Source organism: Chiloscyllium punctatum, chromosome 38 (genome assembly GCF_047496795.1).
Source record: "Chiloscyllium punctatum isolate Juve2018m chromosome 38, sChiPun1.3, whole genome shotgun sequence".
Taxonomy (NCBI): domain Eukaryota; kingdom Metazoa; phylum Chordata; class Chondrichthyes; order Orectolobiformes; family Hemiscylliidae; genus Chiloscyllium; species Chiloscyllium punctatum.
In genome coordinates this window covers 61,023,095-61,044,109 of record NC_092776.1, presented here as the reverse complement: position 1 = coordinate 61,044,109, position 21,015 = coordinate 61,023,095, and the positions used below count along the sequence as shown (strand labels likewise).

Here is a 21,015-nt window from a genome sequence, read left to right as displayed (position 1 = left end):
TGCCACCCAGGTTGACAGGGTTGTTAAGAAGGCATATAGTGTTTTAGCTTTTATTAAGAGGGATCGAGTTCCAGCACCATGAGGTTATACAACAGCTGTACAAAACTCTAGTGTGGCTGCACTTGGAGTATTGTGTACAGTTCTGGTCACCGCATTATAAGAAGGATGTGGAAGCTATGGAAAGGGTGCAGAGGAGATTTACTAGGATGTTGCCTGGTTTGGAGGGAAGGTCTTATGAGGAAAGGCTGAGGGACTTGAGGTTATTTTCGTTAGAGAGAAGAAGGTTGAGAGGTGACTTAATAGAGACATATAAGATAATCAGAGGGTTAGATAGGGTGGACAGGGAGAGCCTTTTTCCAAGAATGGTGACGGTGAGCATGAGGGGGCATAGCTTTAAATTGAGGGGTGATAGATAATAGGACAGATGTCAGAGGTAGTTTCTTTACTCAGAAAGTAGTAAGGGTATGGAATGTTTTACCTGCAATGGTAGTAGATTCGCCAACTTTCAGTACGTTTAAGTCGTCACTGGACAAGCATATGGACGTATGTGGAATAGTGTAGGTTAGGTGGGCTTCAGATTGGTATGACAGGTCGGCGCAACATCGACGGCCGAACGGCCTGCACTGCGCTGTAATGTTCTATAACTCAGGCCTGCTAAATCTGGCAACATTCTCATAAATCTTCTTTGCTCTCTTTCCAGTTTAACTATGTCTTTCCTATGACAGGGTGAACAAAACTGGACACAATACTCTAAGTGCGGCCCTACCAATGCAATACAACTGCAACATAATGTCCCAACTCCTATACTGATGAAGACCAGTATGCTAAATGCTGCCTTTACCACCTGAGACACTGCTATCAAAGAACTAAGTACTTGTACTTCTAGGTCCTTCTGTTCCACAACACCCCTCAGAATTTTACCATTTACTGGATAAGTCCTACCATGATTTGACTTTCCAAAGTGCAACACCTTACACTTCCCCATCTGATCAAGATCCCTCTGGAATTTTTGATAATCTTCTTTGCTGTCAACGATACCTTTTAATTTTGTATCACCAGCAAACTTACTAATCATGCCCAGATTATTTATGTAAATAACAAAGGTCCCAGCACCACCCCTGGGGAGTGTTGCTGAACAAAGAGACCTTCTTTGCTGTCCACTACACCTCCAATTTTGGCGTCATCTGCAAACTTAGTAACCATACCTCTTATAGCTCACATCCAAATCATTTATATGAAAGTACTGCACCCAGCATCAATCCTTGTGGCACTTTACTTGTAACAGGCCTCCAGTCTGAAAAACAACCCTCCACTACCATCTTTGAGCCAGTTCTGTATCCAAATGTCTAGTTCTCCCTGTATTCCATGAGATCTAACCATTCTATCCAGTCTCCCATTAGGAACGCTGTCGAACGCCTTCCTGAAGTCCATATAGATCACATCTACCGCTGTGCACTCATCAATCCTCTCTGTTACTTCTTCAAAAAACTCATGATTTCCCATGCATGAAGCCATGTTGAATATCCCTAATCAGTCCTTGCCTTTCCAAATACATATGCATCCTGTCCCTCAGGATTCCCTCCAACAACTTGTCCACCACCGACATCAGGCTCACTGGTCTATAGTTCCCTGGCTTCTCTTTACCACCTTTCTTAAACAGTGGCACCACGTTTGCCAACCTCCAGTCTTCCGGCACCTCACCTGTGACTATTGATGATACAAATATCTCAGCAAGGGGCCCAGCAATCACTTCTCTAGCTTCCCACAGAGTTCTCGGGTACACCTGATCAGGTCCTGGGGATTTATCCGCTTTTATGTGTTTAAAGACATTCAGCATCACCTCCTCTGTAATATGGATATTTTTCAAGATGTCACCATGTATTTTCTACATTCTATATCTTCCATGTCCTTCTCCACAGTAAACACTGATGCAAAATACTTGTTTAGTATCTGCCCCATCTCCTGCGGCTCCACACATAGGCTGCCTTGCTGATGTTTGAGAGGCGCTATTCACTCCATAGTTACCCTTTTGTCCTCAATATATTTGGATTTTCCTTAATTCTATTTGCCAAAGCTATCTCATGTCCCCTTTTTGCCCTCCTGATTTCCCTGTTGAGTATACTCCTACTGCCTTTATGCTCTTCTAAGGATTCACTCAATCTGTCCACAACTGACATATGCTTCCTTCTTTTTCTTAACCAAACCCTCAATTTCTTTAGTCATCTAGTATTCCCTATACCTACCAGCCTTTCCTTTCACCCTAACAGGAATATAGTTTCTCTGGATTCTCGTTATCTCATTTGTGAAGGCTTCCCATTTTCCAGCTGTCCCTTTACCTGACCCCAATCAGCTTTTGAAAGTTCTTGCCTAATACCGTCAAAATTGGCCTTTCTCCAATTTAGAACTTCAACGTTTAGATCTGGTCTATCCCTTTCCATCACTATTTTAAATCTAATAGAATTATAGTCACTAGTCTCAAAGTGCTCCCCCACTGACATCTCAGTCACTTGCCCTGCCTTATTTCCCAAGAGTAGGTCAAGTTGTGCACCTTCTCTAGTAGGTACATACACATACTGAATCAGAAAATTTTCTTATACACACTTAACAAATTCCTCTCCATCTAAACCCTTAACACTATATGACAGTCCCAGTCTATGGTTGGAAAATTAAAATTCCCTACCATAACCACCCTATGATTCTTACAGATAACTGAGATCTCCTTATAAATTTGTTTTTCCATTTCCCTCTGATAATTAGGGGATCTGTAATACAATCCCAATAAGATGATCATCTCTTTGTTATTTCTCAGTTCCACCCAAATAACATCCCTGGATCTAGTTCTGGGAATATCCTCCTTCAGTACAGCTGTAATGCTATCCCTTATCCAAAACACCACTCCCCCTCCCCACTTGCCTCCCTTTCTATCCTTTCAGTAGCATTTGTATCCTGGAACATTAGCTACCAGTCCTGTCCATCCCTGAGCCATATGTCTGTAATTGCTATGCTGTCCCAGTCCCATGTTCCTAAGTGTGCCCTGAGTTCATCTGCCTACCCTGTTAGGCCTCTTGCATTGAAATTAATCCAGTTTAATTTATCAGTCCTACTTTGTCCTCTGCTTTGTCTCTGCCTGCCCTGACTGTTTGACTCACCTTTGTTCTCAATTGTACCAGTCTCAGATTGATCTCTTTCCTTACCATCTCCCTGCGTCCCACCCGCCCCCACTCAATAGTTTAAATCCTCCTGAGCAGCTCTCGCAAATCTCCCTGCCAGTCTATTAGTCCCCTTCCAATTTAGGTGCAATCCGTTCTTGTACAGGTCAATTCTACCCCAAAACAGCTTCCAATGATCCAAAAATGTGAATCCTTCTCCCATACACCAACTTCTCAGCCATGCATTCATCTGCTCTATCCTCCTTTTCCTGCCCTCACTAGCTCGTAGCACTAGGTGTAACCCAGATATCACTAATCTCCAGGACCTCCTTTTTAAATTCCTGCCTAACTCTCTGTAATCTCCCTTCAGAATCTCTACCTTTTCCCTTCCTATGTCACTGGTTCCAATGTGGACAATGGCCTCCTGCTGGCCTCTCTCCCCCTTGAGAACATTCTGCATCCTCTGAGACATCCTTGATCCTGGTACCAGGGAAGCAATACACCATTCTGATTTTTCGCTGCTGGCCACAGTCTGTACCTCGGACTAGAGAGTCCCCTAACACAGTTGATCTCTTGGAACTTGGCGTACCCCTCATTGCATTAGAGCCAATCTCAATACCAGAAACTTGGCTGTTCTTGCAACATTTTCCTGAGAATCCATCATCCCCTACATTTTTCAAAACAGCATACCTCTTATACCTTTCCTGGAGTTAACCCATCTATGTGACTATCTGAGACTCCCCTCCCCCCTTCTATAACTACCTTCCATCACATCCCCTTGCTGTTGTAAATTCCTCATTGCCTCTAACTGTCTCTTCAACCAATCCATTCGATCTGATAGGATTTACAACCAATGGCACTTATTACAGATATAATCCTCAGTAACCCGTAAACTCTCCCTAAACTCCCACATCCGACAAGAAGAGCATTTGACTCTTCCAAAGGCAATTTTTGCTTCTTGCGATCTGCAGACCCAGAAAATAACACTGTCTTCTTCCACTGCAAAACACTGTTCCAGGTTAAAGTAATACTTATGGCTTATATTTTAAGTTGAATTAAGAAACATATCTCAATAAAACATGTAATCAAGAAAGAACACACTCTATTCACTACTGTAGAATTATTCTAAGACCACGCTTGAAATATCAACTTATCTGTTTCTATGCTTGTGGGTGGCACAGTGGTTAGCACTGCTGCCTCACAGCGTCAGAGACCCGGGTTCAATTCCCGACTCAGGCAACTGACTGTGTGGAGTTTGCACATTCTCCCCGTGTTTGCATGGATTTCCTCCGGGTGCTCCGGTTTCCTCCCACAGTCCAAAGATGTGCATGACAGGTGAATTGGCCATGCTAAATTGCCCATAATGTTAGGTAAAGGGGTAAATGTACGGGAATGGGTGGGTTACGCTTCGGTGGGTCGGTGTGGACTTGTTGGGCCGAAGGGCCTGTTTCCACACTGGAAGTAATCTAATCTAATCTAATGTTTCCCAGATAACTTCCTCCAAGATCAATTGTGAATTTCAGTGTTTGTTAATTTTCCCAGATTCCAGTGATACATTAATTCAACAGGAAAGGCAGTAACTGTGCAGGTTCACTGTTCTATCAGTTAGCAGTGTGGGTTTCTATCTATCTGTCTGTCTCTCTCGCTCTCTATGTATCTTTATCTGTCTCTCTCTATCTGTCTCTCTCTCTCTCTGCATCTCTCTCTCTCTTTATCTCTGCATCGCTCCCTCCGCGCCGCCCCCGCTCTCTCTCTCTCTCTCTGCATCTCGCTCGCGCTCGCGCTCTCTCTCTCTCTCTCTCTCTCTGCATCTCGCTTGCTCTCTCTCTCTCTCTGCATCTCGCTTGCTCTCTCTCTCTGCATCTCGCTCGCTCGCTCACGCTCTCTATGTGCATCTCGCTCGCTCGCTCTCTCTCTCTCTCTCTGCATCGCTCGCTCGCTCTCTCTCTGCATCGCTCGCTCGCTCTCTGCATCTCTCTCCCTCTCTCTCTGCATCTCTCTCTCTCTCTCTCTGCATCTCTCTCTCTCTCTGCATCTCTCTCTCTCTCTCTCTGCATCTCTCTCTCTCTCTCTCTCTGCATCTCTCTCTCTCTGCATCTCTCTCTCTCTCTCTGCATCTCGCTTGCTCTCTCTCTCTCTCTCTGCATCTCGCTTGCTCTCTCTCTCTCTCTCTGCATCTCGCTCGCTCGCTCGCGCTCTCTATGTGCATCTCGCTCGCTCTCTCTCTCTCTCTGCATCGCTCGCTCTCTCTCTCTCTTTGCATCGCTCGCTCGCTCGCTCTCTCTGCATCGCTCGCTCGCTCTCTGCATCTCTCTCCCTCTCTCTCTGCATCTCTCTCTCTCTCTCTCTGCATCTCTCTCTCTCTCTCTCTCTGCATCTCTCTCTCTCTCTCTCTGCATCTCTCTCTCTCTCTCTCTCTCTGCATCTCTCTCTCTCTCTCTCTCTCTCTGCATCTCTCTCTCTCTCTCTGCATCTCTCTCTCTCTCTCTCTCTCTCTGCATCTCTCTCTCTCTCTGCATCTCTCTCTCTCTCTCTCTCTCTCTGCATCTCTCTCTCTCTCTCTGCATCTCTCTCTCTCGCTCTCTCTCTCGGAATTCGAGGAAATCAACCTCCAACACCTAAAATAACTCAAAAAAGGAGCAGCTGTTAGAGCCAGAAATTTTTTTGTTCTCCATCTTGAATCCTTGTGTGGAAAGTTCTTTATGCACCGGGGGTGGTACAGGTGGGCATGATAGCATCATTAACAATGTATCTAAACAGATACATGAATGGACAGGTAGCAGAAGATACCGATGCTTAGAAAATAGGAGACAGGTTTAGATAGAGGATTTGGAAGTCCAGAGGTCCTGTGCTGTAATTTTCTTTATTCTTTATATTAATCCCACAGCCTTCCTTCGTATATCGGAAATAAGATCAGCTATTTAACAACAAAAACAGTTCTCACAACTACTTTTGGTACAGTTTCTGAATCACCATTCCTAAAGTATGATTAGATTACTTACAGTGTGGAAACAGGCTGTTCGGCCCAACAAGTCCACACTGACCCGCCGAAGCGCAGCCCACCCAGACCCATTCCCCTACATTTACCCCTTCACCTAACACTACGGGCAATTTAGCATGGCCAATTCACCTAACCTGCACATTTTTTGGACTGTGGAAGGAAACCGGAGCACCCAGAGGAAACCCACGCAGACACTGGGAGAATGTGCAAACTCCACGCAGTCAGTCACCTGAGGTGGGAATTGAACCCGGGTCTCTGGCACTTTGAGGCAGTAGTGCTAACCACTGTGCCACCCGTACTGCCCATTACTTGTCAGTATCCCTGTATCTTGTACTTTAAAAGTTAAAATCACAAGACACTTAAAACTTATTGAAGTGGAACTGCTGATTGCTTATTCTTGGTGCTCTCATCAACTTTTCTCTCCATGGTAATTGAATTCACGAAGTCTATCATTTCCTTCACAGGAATTCTGGTGTATTCAGCCATCCTGTTCCAAGGAGGACTGAAAAAGATGATCCAAAATTAAAAGTGAAACTAAAAGTCGCTTAGTTGTGGGCATTCTCCTTAAGCTTAAAAAGAACAGATTCCAGATGCTAATAAACTTTTTGAAGCCCCATTATTTAACATGTTAAGTCACCAACAATCTAAATAAACAAAAGTCAATTTGTGCACAAATCCATTTACTTACAACTAGGCTGTAAGAGCTGTTTTCAAAATAAATTACCATGGTTACAGAAATAATTACAAGTTCACCATCAACTTCAGACATACAGAAAATCCCATTTGTTGCTCAAAATACCCACACTCATCCCGAATATAATAAAATTATACACTTAAGTCCCACAGTTTCCATCACAATATGAATTTCTGTCTGACAATCCTCTGCCACTATCCCAAGTTTGTATTAATTTCACATTCATCCAGCCCTCATGTTGGGAATTATAATCATTAATAATGAAGCAGGACATATCCTGGAGAGAATAGAGATCAGCTGATGTTTATTGGAGCAAATATCTAAAGGCTAGTTTTCCCCAGGGAGGGAAAACAGCAGACTGGAGTTTGTGCTGAACTATGAAATGCAAATAAACAGTGGAAGGCAGACTCCTTGCTGATTTGGTAAATGGATGATTGGCATTTAACATTAGATATCATTCCTATTTCAATAAATTTTCCACTATGTTCTGAGATTTGTTTTCTTTTTGCATTGTGTCTTGTGATTTTGATTGCCATGGTTTGCATAACTCACTCCAGATTGTTGTAATTTAAAGTGGAATTGCTGATCAGTTTTAAGGTCATTGATGGAACCATTTATTCCCAAATTCCAAGTTACACAGTTTGAACCAGGAAATGTTTCATTGTGTTGTCAGACCAACTAGTGTGGCGTTCTGATTAACGGATCTTTCTGCATTTTTTGATCCTTGCTTTTGTTTTGAAGGCCTGTGAAAAGGGAACGCAACAGATGTTGGTTGGCACTTTGGTTCATGAGATCTTTCAAAAAGCGGCAATGAGCAGCAGATTTACTCATACTGCGTTGGAAGAAGTGGCCTCTCAAACAGTATATTCCCAAAAGTACTTGGGAGAGATGTAAGCAGTGTTTGTCTAATTTCTTTTGATATTGGTGGAAATGTTTTGAGCTGGTAAGCTTAGATACAGTTTCTCTATCTGGGGCCTCGAAATGTGAAGCTTAACTTCCATTCTTGGCTAAGCAGGTGAGGATACTTCTTCAGCTCATGCACCAAGAAGTCAGTTTGGATTCTAGTGTATTGACCTATTCTCAACTATGGCCTTAGGTAAATTGTTATAAGAGTCCTCAACCCTTTGGTGAGGGAAAAAGAAAATGACCTCGGTTCCTTCCTAATTGTTAGGAAGCCCTGGATATCAGAACAAGCTGAATTCTGCGCATTCTTCCAGTTAAGAGAACCTTTCACTTAGTTTCCCTTCTCCTTCTTTTGTCATGCGATAGACAGAGGTAAGCTCAGATTCAAGCTTTGCAGTCTTCCCACATCGAGTTGTGAATGGTGGTAGACAATTAAAAACTAACCGGAGGAGTACCCTTTATAAATATCCACTGATATTTGATGATGAAAGAGCTCAGCACATAAATGTAAAAGAGGGCTGAAGCTTTGCTTACATCTTCAGCCAGAAGTGCAGAGTGGTGATCCATTTTGGTCTCCTCCTGAGCTTCCCGCCAAATGTCACATGCCAGTTTTTCAGTCAATTATGATCGACTCCACACGATATCAAGAAATGACTGAAGGCACAGGATGCAATGTTGCAGCAACAGTCCTGAAGACTTACGCAGCAGAACTAAATGATCCCTAGCTAAGATACACTAGTACAGCAACAAAACTGGCATCTACCTAAGAATATGGAAAAGTATGTAATGTTTACAAAATTAATTGAAACGTATCTTCATAGCATGTTGCTCGACTTTAGAACCTGGCAGAATAGGCCAGGTTTTAACTGCTACAACTCTATTAAAACCCAAGAGGCTGACTAAAGCATGAATGACATTAATGGAAAATAAATAGCTTGAACTGTTTTGATTAAGTATAATAATAATGCTTAGAATGGCAGTTTTTTGGTAGTGTATTTGAAATAATGCTAGGTAGGAACTGGAAGGGGGACAGGCAGATGTAAGAAAAGATAGAGTTAAAAAGGAGAGTATTCTGGGGGATATTTTTGGTTAGCATAATGTGATTATCAAAGCCATTATGGGTTTCGAAAGATTTATGTAAATTAGTGAGCATGGGTGCCAGTGGATAAGATATGCAAAGCAGAGTTTTGAATGAACTGAACAATACAGAAATTATGAATATGATTAGGAACGCATTTGAATAGTTGTGCTTGCAGTTAGAGATATCTTGTTTCCTGATTTATCATTTTTTTTCTTGTCCATGTTAGTTTCCTGGACTATCTAGTCTTGCTAATCGCTTCAAATTGAAGGACTCTAATTTGATCGAGAGACAGGTTGAGAAATATTTTCTATATATTTTCTGATATTCAGGTGAATATTAGACTACTTAAGCAAAAACAAAACACAGAAACAATGGCCGAATAATCAATTTTTGTGCTGTACAGATTTCTGAAAGTTTTAGTGGCTTTACATGTGTATTATCTGGTAATTCAAATGCTTTGAAATGCCTATGGTGAGCATCATGCATCGCCAGACCTAATGGTTGTTGAAGCAATTGGTGGTCCAATGATTACTGCTTTATGATCTGTTTGCAGTTGAATACTCACTGCAGATTCTGGCTTTGTTTTGATAATGAGCGAAGCTTTAATATTGTCTGTGTCAGAGTAGTGTGGGAGTAGCCTCCCCTGGGTCAGGGCAACTAGAAAACTAAAAACAAATTAATGCATCTTTTTCATCCTTGGGGCTACTCATGCAACTGCTTCCCTGACCCATGAGGGATATCTTTAGTCTGATGTGATCTTGAGCTCTTTTTGAAATGCAGGTACAGTTTGAATCTGAGTCAAGCAGATATGATGCAAGCATTACGTGATTACTTCCCATCGTTAGAGACCTGGGCTCGAGATTTCATGGATAATTCTGCTCAGTCTGGGATACAGCAAATGCAGCTGAAACTGTACGTAATGTTCCACATGTATTAAACTTAGTGTGTCGGGGTTGGTATAATAAGCAAGCACAATTGAACTTAAATTATACAGAATCGTACCGTCCAAGCAGTCTTTGGATTCATACTCTCACCGTGTTGCTCAGGATCTTGTCTGTTTAACTGTTTATTGACTTGCTCTTAATTTTTTTTTAATACTTGAATTTCATTGCTTCTAATTATGATTGGGTTCCAGTTCTGTAGATCCACTGAGCTCCATGATTTTGCTGGATGAAGATACTATTTAGCTGGTTTATCTCTGGCTGTATTGGCTGTGACGGTTCCATAGTGACCGGAACCCTCGCATTGTCACTTAAATATTGCTTAAAATGGAGAATTGTTGCTGCAGAGCTTTACCTAATCGGGACAAATACAAGAATGGCAAATTTTGGATAATAATTTCTTGGTCAATCAGAATTGACTTTTCATCAGGTCAACACCCTCATTTCCTTAATCATTTGAAATTTGGGATTTTATTTTTTTCTTGAACTGACAGAGCTAAAATTGACATGCCTTTCTTTTTAGAAAATAAATTTGTTTTTCTCCATGTTTCTTCTATCTACTAATAATTTAGCCACTTGTCCCTCACCACCTAACCATCTCTCTTTGGTGTTATATGCCTGTCCCATGTATGGGTGCATAAACTTTTGTACACCTGCTCCTTCATGGATTCACCCTCATTGATTTCCAATGAACGATGGTAATCCAAAACATGATGTAATTTACTTGAATCTTTTTCCTAGACCCAGTGATAGAAATCCATCCAGACTGGCTTCAATCTGTGGCATCACAGTGCTTGATATTGAAGACATTGAGGAGAATATTTGGTCTCCGAGGTTTGGATTAAAAGGCAAGATTGATGTAACAGCTTCTGTAAAAATTCACCGCCACCCCAAGACACATACTAAAGTCATGCCTTTGGAGCTTAAAACAGGGAAAGAATCTAATTCGGTGGAGCACAGAAGTCAGGTATGTGGCTTAGTATTTAGGGGGGATAGTTGCTGAAGGTGCTGATTCTTAATGAGGGAACAGCTCCTGAAGGTGCTGACTCTTGCTAGGGGAGGGGTCCTGAAAGCGCTGACCCTCACTGAGGAATGGCTGCTGAAGGTGCTGATTCTCGGTGGGATGCAGTTCCTGAAGGTGCAGCTCTTGTTGGTGGAACGGTTCCTGAAGGTGGTCACTCTGTGAGGGGAAGAGAGAGAGAACGCCTTCTCACTTCACACTTTTCTGCATGATTTAAGCAGCTTGCCAAAATGCTGCCATGCTCCCTCGTATAGTGTGTGTCTTCATTTGGTTGAAAAGCTCTTGCATGACACCTTGCCTCAAATCTTTTCTTTTTTGAAAAAGTCCTGCATGTCCTTTAGTCTCTGCAAACTTCATTTATCATTTGCACAAAGATATTATTATTCTTCAGCTCTAACTGGCCCTGTATTGAACTTTGTGTTTTGTACTTTATATTTATGATTTATTTTTCAATTTTCTTTTGTGTTCCCATGAGTGTTTCACCATATGATCATACAAGCGATGAGCAGGCCATTCTGCATTATTCAGTAAGATCATGGCAAATCTAATTGTAACCTGAAGTCCACATTCCCACCGACTGTCAATAATCTTTCACCACTTCTGCCTTAAAAATATTCAAGAATTCTGCTTTACGCCAAGTGAATTCCAAAGACCTTCAAAAATATCAACTTCATATTTCATTTAAATAAATGACCACTAATTTGTAAACAGTGAGCTCCAGTTCTAGATTATCCTATGGGAGAAACATCCAACCTGTCAAGACTCCTTAACCTCTTGAGTGTTTCAATCATGTTGACTCTTATTCTTATAAATACCAGCAAATTAAAAACATAGCCTGTCCAATCTTTCTTCCTAAGACTGCATATCCATACCAGCTGTTAGTCTGGTAAATCATCTTTGAATTGCTTCCAACACATTTCATCTTTTTGTGATGTTCTTCTGTCCTCATCACAACTTAGCTTTCTATCTATGTTTGAGTCATGAGCAAATTTGGCAAGTCGATTATTGGATGGAAAGGAATTTGTTAAATATGAAGAAGAAAATTTCCTGATTTAGTATGTGGATGTACCCATGAGGGAAGGTGCAAAATCTGACCCACTCTTGGGAAATAAATCGGGGCAGGTGATTGAGGTGTTAGTGGAGAGCACTTTGGGGCCAACAATTCTATTAATTTTAAAATGGTGATGAAAGGGGATATACCGGATCTAAAAGTTGAAGTTCTAAATTGGAGGAAGGCCAATTTTGAAGGTAAGAACTTTCAAAAGTTGAGTGGGGAGTTGGGGGGAATGCAGATGTTTGCAGGTAAAGAGATGGCTGGAAAATGGGAAACCTTCAAAAATGAGGTAACGAGAATCCAGAGGCACTAAGTTCCTGTTAGGATGAAGGGCAAAGCTGATAGGTGTAGGGAATTCTGGATGACTAGAGAAATTGAAATTCTAGTCAAGAAAGAGTAGGAAGCATATGTCAAGTATAGACAGCAGAGATCGAGTGAATCCCTTGAGGAATATAAAGGCAGCGGGAGTATTACTTAAGAGGGAAATCAAGAGGGCAAAAAGGGGACGTGAGACAGCTTTGGCAAATAGGGTTAAGGAGAATCCAAAGGGATTGTACAAATACATTAAGGAACAATAGGGTAACTAGGGAGAGAATAATGCTCCTCAAAGAATAATGCCTTTGTGTGAAACCACAGGAGATGAGGGCGGTATTACACAAATATTTTGCATCCGTGTTTAGTGTGGAGAAGGACATGGAAGATTTAGAAATTGGGGAAATAAATAGCAACATCATATAAAAAAGTTTCCACAGTACAGAGGAGGAAGTGCTGGATGGCTTAAAACAAAAAGGTGGATAAATCCGTGGGACCTGATCAGGATTATCCTTGAACTCTGTGGGAAGCTAGAGAAGTGATTGCTGGGCCCCTTGCCAGGGAACTATAGACCGGTGGGCCTGATATTGGTGATCTGTAAGTTGTTGGAGGGATTCCTGAGGGACAGGATTGGCATGTATTTGGAAAGACAAAAACTGATTAGGAGCAGTTAATATGTCTTTGTGCAGAGAAAATCATGTCTTCCTAACTTAATTGAGATTTTTAAAGAAGTAACGAAGACTATTGATGAGGGCAGAGCAGTGGATGTGATCTATATGGACTTCAGTAAGGTGCTCGACAAGGTTCCTCATGTTGACTGGTTAGCAAGGTTAGATCACATGGAATATAGGGAGGTCTAGCCATTTGGGTACAGAACTGGCAGGAGTGTTATTTTTCATACTGGCAGCCTGTGACCAGTGGATTGGTGCTGGGTGCAATGCTTTTTGTCATTTATATAAATTATTTGGATGTGAACATTAGAGGTCTGCTTAATAAGTTTATGGATGACACCAAAATTGGAGGAGTGGTGGACAGCGAAGGGAGTTATTTCAGAGTACAACAGGATCTTGATCTCAGCTGGGCCAGTAGGCCAAGGAGTGGCAGGTGGAGTTTAATTTAGATAAATGTGAGCTGCTGCATTTTGGAAAGTCAAATCGGAGCAGGATTTATGCACTTAATGACTCCCCATGACCTTACCATTGAGTCCAACAGCATGGAGACCGGTCCTTTGGCCTGAGCTGGTCCATGGTGATCAAAATGTCCATCCATGTGGGCTCCATTTCCCCACACTCAGGTTAAATCCTTCTAAACCTTTCCTGTCCATGTATTTGTCCAAATGCCTTTTAAATGTTGTTAATGTACCCACCTCAATCAGTTCTGATGGCAGCTCCTTCCATACTCATACCAACCTTTCTGTAAGAAAAAAGAGTAGACCCTCCAGTTCACTTTTATTCTTTACCATCTAACCTTAAGCTGATAGAAAGTGGGGACTGCAGATGCTGGAGATCAGAGTCAAAAAGTGTGGTGCTGGAAAAGCACAGCTGGTCAGGCAGTATCTGAGGAAACAGGAGAATTGACATTTTGAGTATAAGCTCTTCATCAGGAATGGGAGTGGGGTGATGTCTGGTGGGGGGAAGGAGGCACAGGACTTGCATGTCCTTGACGAAGTTTGAGGGGGAGTTGGTGTTCAGCCACAGGGCCGTGGGGTTGATTGGTGCGTGTGTACCAAAGATGTTCTCTAAAATGTTCCGCAAGTTGGAGTCCTGTCTCCCCAATGAATAGGAGACTGCAATGAGAGCAACGGACTAAGTAGATGAGGTGTTTGGAGGCGCAAGAAGATCTCTGCTGGATGTGGAAGGATCCTTTGGGGCCTTGGGTGGAGGTGTGGACACAGGTTTTACATCCCTCACAAGAAAAGATGCCAGGAGTGGGTGGTGGGGGTGGGAAGAGGATGGCAGAGGATGATGCATTGTATCCAGAGGCTGGTGGGTTTAGAAGGTAAGGACCAGGGTGGGGGGGTGGTTCAAGGTCAGAGTTGTGGGAAGTTGATCTCCACAGTTGCCCCTCGCGTTCCTGGGATGCATGCACCAAACAACCCTGCTGCCCTGTGGCCGAACACTTCAACTTCCCCTCCCACTCTTCTGAGGACATGCAAGTCCTGTGTCGCCTCCTCTGCTAAATTCTAGCCACCCAATGCCTGGAGGAAGAACACCTCATCTTTTGCCTTGGGACCCCCCAGCCACTCCGGATCGATGTCGATTTCACCAGTTTCCTGCTTTCTCCTCCCCTTATCTCAGATCCAACCCTCCAATTCGGCACCACCCTCTTGAACTGTCCTACCTGTCTATCTTCCTTTCCACCCACCCATCACCCCCCCCCCCCCCCCACCTTCATCTACCTGTCGCATTCCCAGCTACCTACCCCTCAACCCCTGTGGGCCCCCCCCCGTCTCCCATTCCTGATGAAGAGCTTATGCTTGAAATGCCCACGCTTCTGCTCCTCAGATGCTGCCTGACTGGCTTTACTTTTCCAGCACCACACCTTTTGTCTCTAACCTTAAACTGATGCCCTCCAGTCCTTGGTTCCCCAACCATGAGGAAAGGTCGGACTGCATTCACCCTATCCATGCCTCTTAATCTTGTACGCTTTCATAAGATCCCCCCTCAGACTCCTATGCTCTAAAGAGAAAAGTCCTAGCTTGTGCAACCTCTTCCTGTAACTCAGACCCTTGAGTCCTGGCATCATTGTAATAAATTTTATTTACACTCTTTCTAGTTTAATAACATGCTACCTGTAGCAAGGAGACCAAAACTGAACACAATGCTCCAAGTGAGGCCTCACCAACATCCTGCACAACTGTGGCATAATTTCCCAACTTCTATACTCAGTGCCTTGACTGGAGGCCAGTATGCCAAAAGTTGTCTTCGCTACCCTGTCTAGTATTACAGCGGTGGAAAGGACGATGGATGAAGACTCGCCATCTGAGGTAGTTTGGGCTGAGGTTAGGAATAGGAAAGGTGAGGTCACCTTGTTAGGAGTTTTCTACAGGCCTCCTAATAGTCAGACGTAGAAGAAAGGATTGCGAGGATGATTCAGGAGAAGAGTGAAAGTAATAGGGTTGTTGTTATGGGGGACTTTAACTTTCCTGATATTGACTGGGAAAGCTATAGCTCGAGTTCGTTAGATGGGTCGCTCTTTGTCCAATGTGTGCAGGAGGGTTTCCTGACACAATATGTAGACAGGCCAACAAGAGGTGAGGCCATACTGGATTTGGTTCTGCGTAACGAACCAGGCCAGGTGTTAGAATTGGAGGTAGGTGAGCACTTTGGGGACAGTGACCACAATTCGGTGACTTTTACTCTAGTGATGGAGAGGGATAAGTGTGCACTGCAGGGCAAGACTTATAGCTGGGGGCAGGGAAATTATGATGTGGTGAGACTCGACTTAGGATGCGTGGCTTGGAAAAGTAGACTTAAAGGCAAGGGCACAATCGATATGTGGAGCTTGTTCAAGGAGCAACTATTGAGTGTCCTTGATAAGTATGTACCTGTCAGGCAGGGAGGAAAGGGTCTTGTGAGGGAGCCGTGGTTTAATAAGGAATTGGAATCCCTTGTTAAAGGGAAAAGGGCAGCCTATGTAAAGATGAGGCGTGAAGGTTCAATTGGGGCGATTGAGAGTTATAAGATAGCCAGGAAGGATCTGAAGAGCAGCAAGGAGGGGACATGAAAAGTCCTTAGTTAGTAGGATTAGGAAAAACCCAAAGGCTTTCTATAGGTATGTCAGGAATAAAAGAATGACTAGGGTAGGAATAGGTCCAATCAAGGATAGTAGTGGGAAGTTGCGTGTGGAGGCTGAAGAGACTGGGGAGGCACTGAATGAATACTTTTCGTCAGTATTCACTCAGGAACAGGACATTGTTGCCAATGTGAATACTGAGTCACAATTAATTAGAATGGATGGCTTTGAGGTATGTAGGGAAGAGGTGTTGGAAATTCTGGAAAGGGTGAAAATAGATAAGTCCCCTGGGCCTGATGGCATTTATCCTAGGATTCTCTGGGAAGCAAGGCAGGAGACTGCAGAGCCATTGGCCTTGATTTTTATGTCGTCGTTGTCTACAGGAATAGTGCCAGAAGACTGGAGGATAGCAAATGTGGTTCCCTTGTTCAAGAAGGGGAGTAGGGATAACCCTGGTAAGTATAGGCTGGTGAGCCTCACTTCTGTTGTGGGCAAAGTCTTAGAGAGAATTGTAAGGTATGGAGTTCAACCCTGCCAAGTGTGAAGTTGTCCATTTTGGAAGAACAAATAAGAATGCGGAATACAGGGTTAATGGTAGGGTTCTTGGTCAGGTGGAGGAACAGAGGGATCTTGGGGTCTATGTACATAGATCTTTGAAGGTTGCCACTCAGGTGGATAGAGTTTGTAAGAAGGCCTATGGAGTATTATCGTTCATTAGCAGAGGGATTGAATTCAAGAGTCATGAGGTGATGTTGCAGCTGTACAGGACTTTGGTTAGGCCACATTTGGAGTACTGTGTGCAGTTCTGGTCGCCTCACTTTAGGAAAGATGTGGAAGCTTTGGAGAGGGTGCAGAGAAGATTTACCAGGATGTTGCCTGGAATGGAGAGTAGGTCGTACGAGGATAGGTTGAGAGTTCTCGGCCTTTTCTCGTTGGAACGGCGAAGGATGAGGGGTGACTTGATAGAGGTTTATAAGATGATCAGAGGAATAGATAGAGTAGACAGTCAGAAACTTTTTCCCCGGGTACAACAGAGTGTTACAAGGGGACATAAATTTAAGGTGAAGGGTGGAAGGTATAGGGGAGATGTCAGGGGTGGGTTCTTCACCCAGAGAGTGGTGGGGGCATGGAATGCGCTGCCCGTGGGAGTGGTAGAGTCAGATTCATTGGCGACCTTTAAGCGGCATTTGGATAGGTACATGGATGGGTGCTTAATCTAGGATAGAAGTTCGGCACAACATCGTGGGCCGAAGGGCCTGTTCTGTGCTGTATTGTTCTATGTTCTATGTTCTATGTTCTATGTTCTATATGTTCTATGTTCTATGTATAGGATTTATGAACATCTGGATAGGAATAATGTGATCAAGGATAGTCAGCATGGTTTTGTGAAGGGCAGATCGTGACTCACAAACCTTATTGAATTTTTTGAGAAGGTGACTAAGGAGGTGGACAAGGGTAAAGTGGTAGATGTGGTGTATATGGATTTTAGTAAGGCGTTTGATAAGGTTCCCCATGGTAGGCTATTGCAAAAAATACAGAGGTATGGCATTGAGGGTGAGTTGGAGGTGTGGATTAGGAATTGGCTGGCTGGAAGAAGACAGAGGGTAGTAGTTGATGGTAAAGGTTCATCTTGGAGTGCAGTTACTAGCGGTGTTCCGCAAGGATCTGTTTTGGGACCATTGCGGTTTGTCATTTTTATAAATGACCTGGAGGAGGGGCTAGAAGGTTGGGTGAGCAAGTTTGCGGATGATACGAAAGTCGGTGGAGTTGTTGACAGTGAGGAAGCATGTGTCAGGTTATAGCGGGATATAAATAAGCTGCAGAGCTGGGCAGAGAGGTGGCAAATGGAGTTCAATGTGGCTAAGTGTGAGGTGATTCACTTTGGTATGAGTAACAAAAAGATGGGGTACTGGGCTAATGTGGATGAGCAGAGGGACCTTGGTGTCCATGTACACAGATCTCTGAAAGTTGCCATCCAGGTAAGTAGTGCGGTGAAGAAGACACATGGCGTACTGGCTTTTATTGGTAGAGGAATTGAGTTCTGGAGTCCTGAGGTCATGTTGCAGTTGTATAAGACTCTGGTGCGGCCGCATCTGGAGTATTGTGTGCAGTTTTGGTCGCCATACAATAGGAAGGATGTGGAGGCACTGGAACGGGTGCAGAGGAGGTTTACCAGGATGTTGCCTGGTATGGTAGGAAGATCGTATGAGGAAAGGCTGAGGCACTTGGGGCTGTTTTCATTGGAGAAAAGGTTTAGGGGTGACTTGATAGAGGTGTACAAGATGATTATGGGTTTAGATAGGGTTGACCCTGAGAATCTTTTTCCACGTATGGAGTCAGCTATTACAAGGGGGGCATAACTTTAAATTAAGGGATGGTAGGTATAGGACAGATATTAGGGGTAGATTCTTTACTCAGCGAGTCGTGAGTTCATGGATTGCCCTGCCAGTATCAGTGGTGGACTCTCCCTCTTTATGGGCATTTAAACGGGCATTGGATAGGCATATGGAGGATAGTGGGCTAGTGTAGGTTAGGTGGGCTTGGATTGGCGCAACATCGAGGGCCAAAGGGCCTGTACTGCGCTGTATTTTTCTATGTTCTATATTCTAACTGTGGACTCCACTCTCCGAGAACCGTGCACCTGAACTCCAAGGTCCCTCTGTTCTACACACTCTTTAAGATCCTACCATTCACCATGAAATTCCTACCTTGATTTGACTTTACAAATTTCAAGGTGTCACAGTTATCTGTATTAACGTCCATGTGCCATTTCTTGGCCCACTTACCCAGCTGATCAAGATCCTGCTGCAATTTCTGGTAACCTTCCTCAATGTCCATGATACTGCCTATTTTAGTGTCATGCCTTTTACTAATCATGCCTTGTACATTCTCATCCAAATCATTCATATAGATAACAAACAGCAATGGGCCCAGCACCAACACATGATGCACTCCACCAGCCATACGTCTTCAGTCTGATAAACATCCTTCTGCTATTATCCTCTGCTTCCTACATTCAAGCCAATTGTATTTTCAATTTGCCAGCTCGCCCTGGATTCCATGTGATCTAACCTTCTAGCAGAGCTTAATCTAAACGATTTGGATGTGAACGTAGGAGATTACTAGTGGCATTCTGCAAGGATCTGTTTGGGTCTACTGCTGTTTGACATTTTTATAAATAACCTGGGTGAGGGCACAGAAGGATGGATTAGTAACTTTGTGGATGATACTAAGGTCGGTGGAGTTGTGGATAGTGCTGAAGGATGTTGCAGATTACAGAGGGACCTAGATAAACTGCAGAGCTGGACTGAGAAGTGGAAAATGGAGTTTAATGTGGAAAAGTTGAGGTGATTCATTGTGGAAGGAGCACCAGGAATAGAGTATTAGGCAACTGGTAAGATTCTTGGCAGTGTAGGTGAGCAGAGAGATCTGTGTCCATGTACAGAGGAGCCTTGATGATCCGAATACCAATTATCTGAATAGTGGATTATCCAAAGGGGATCTCAAGGTCCCAATAGAAACATTAGGTCAAAGAGCTGTTTGAACCCTGATCATGTCTTTTGTTTACAGATATAATGATTAAAAATGAACTCTGCTCTCTCAAATGCAGTCCTCCAAATGACTGACCTCCTGCTGTCTCTCTCCCCTACACTTTCCCTGGAGTTCTACACAAGGGTGAACCCTAACCTCCCACCCCCCACTGCCCGCCCCTGCTTCCCCAGATAGTCTCTCTCCAACTTTGTCCTGTACACGGCAGAGTGGGAACTTGTCAAAAAGTTGAGACTTACTCCACAAAGGCAACAGCAGTCTTGCTGTTGGTATACAGTCTGGCTACCCCAGAGGGCAGATGGAGGGTGGGTTGGGCGGAGGCACAGACAGGGGTTGGACAGTGGGTGCGGATGGATGGGGACGCAGTGTTGGCGTTTGGGGGGGGGGGAAGGTGTTGGACGGGTGGCAGGGTGTGAGCAGATGGGGTTGGGTGTAGGGAGAGAGTGGACAGGGTTCGGGCATCTGGGGGAGGGGGTGGGGAAGGAGCGGGCAACGTTGTGGGTGGACAGGGTTTGGGGGCGGGGGGTTAGGGAGCGGGCGTGTTGTGGGGCGAGAGCGAGCCGGGAGGTGGGAGGGAGCGGACTAGGTAGTGGGGTGGGGAGGGAGCGGGCTGGATCGGGGGTGGGAGCGGGGAGGGAGTGGATGGGGTTGAGGCAGGGACTCGCGCACATTGTGTTGCTGCCTTGTCTCCTGAAAGGGGAGCAGACTTCACAGAAAACTCTGAGCCCCAGAGGAAATCAATGAACAGAATAATTAATTATTTGAACAAAATAGTGCCTGCTCATCTCGTTCGGATAATCGAGGTTCCTCTGTACATAGATCCCTGAAAGTTGCCACCCTGGTTCATAGGGTTGATAAGAAGGTATATAGTGTGTTAGCTTTTATTGGTAGAGGGATTGAGTTTCAGAGCCACAAGGTCATGTTGCAACTGTACAAAACTCTGGTATGGCTGCACATGGAATATTGAATATAGTTCTGGTCCCGCATTATAGGAAAGATGTGGAAGCTTTGGAAATGGTTCAGAGGAGATTTACTAGGTTGTTGTATGGTATGGAGGAAAGGCCTTATGAGGAATGGCTGAGAGATTTGAGGCTGTTTTCATTTGAGAGAAGGTTGAGAGGTGACTTAATTGAGACATAGAGGAATAATCAGAGGGTTAGAAAGGCCCTCACTGTCTACCCTTTTTCCTCAGATGGTGATGGCTCGCACAAGAGGATACAGCTTTAAATTGAGAGGTAATAGATATAGGACAGATCTCAGAGGCAGTTTCTTTACTTAGAGTAGTAGAGGTGTGGAATGGCCTGTCTGCAACAGTAGGAGACATGCCAACTTTAAGGGCAATTAAATGGTTATTGGAGAAACATGTGAATGAAAATGGAATAGTGTAGGATAAATCTGCTTCAGATTGGTTCTACAGTCGGCGCTACATTGAAGGCCGAAGGGCCTGTATTGTGCTGTAACATTCTATGTTCTTTAGGAGGGGCAGTTTACAGATGGCACCAAAATTGGTGGTAGGGTGGACAGCGAAGAGGGTTATTTCAGAGTACAACGTGATCTTGATCAGATGGGAGAAAG

General features: G+C 43.9%; 1 protein-coding gene across 2 annotated transcripts in view; it reads left to right on the top strand.

Annotated features, from left to right (window-relative positions):
- Positions 1–21,015, top strand: part of dna2 (DNA replication helicase/nuclease 2) — a 112,064-nt gene that overhangs the window by 9,717 nt on the left and 81,332 nt on the right. For both annotated transcript variants that reach the window (XM_072557995.1, XM_072557994.1), the window contains exons 5-7: positions 7,586–7,734; positions 9,609–9,740; positions 10,511–10,736. In XM_072557995.1, coding sequence (XP_072414096.1) covers positions 7,586–7,734; positions 9,609–9,740; positions 10,511–10,736 — 507 coding nt within the window. The remainder of the gene's footprint in view (positions 1–7,585; positions 7,735–9,608; positions 9,741–10,510; positions 10,737–21,015) is intronic.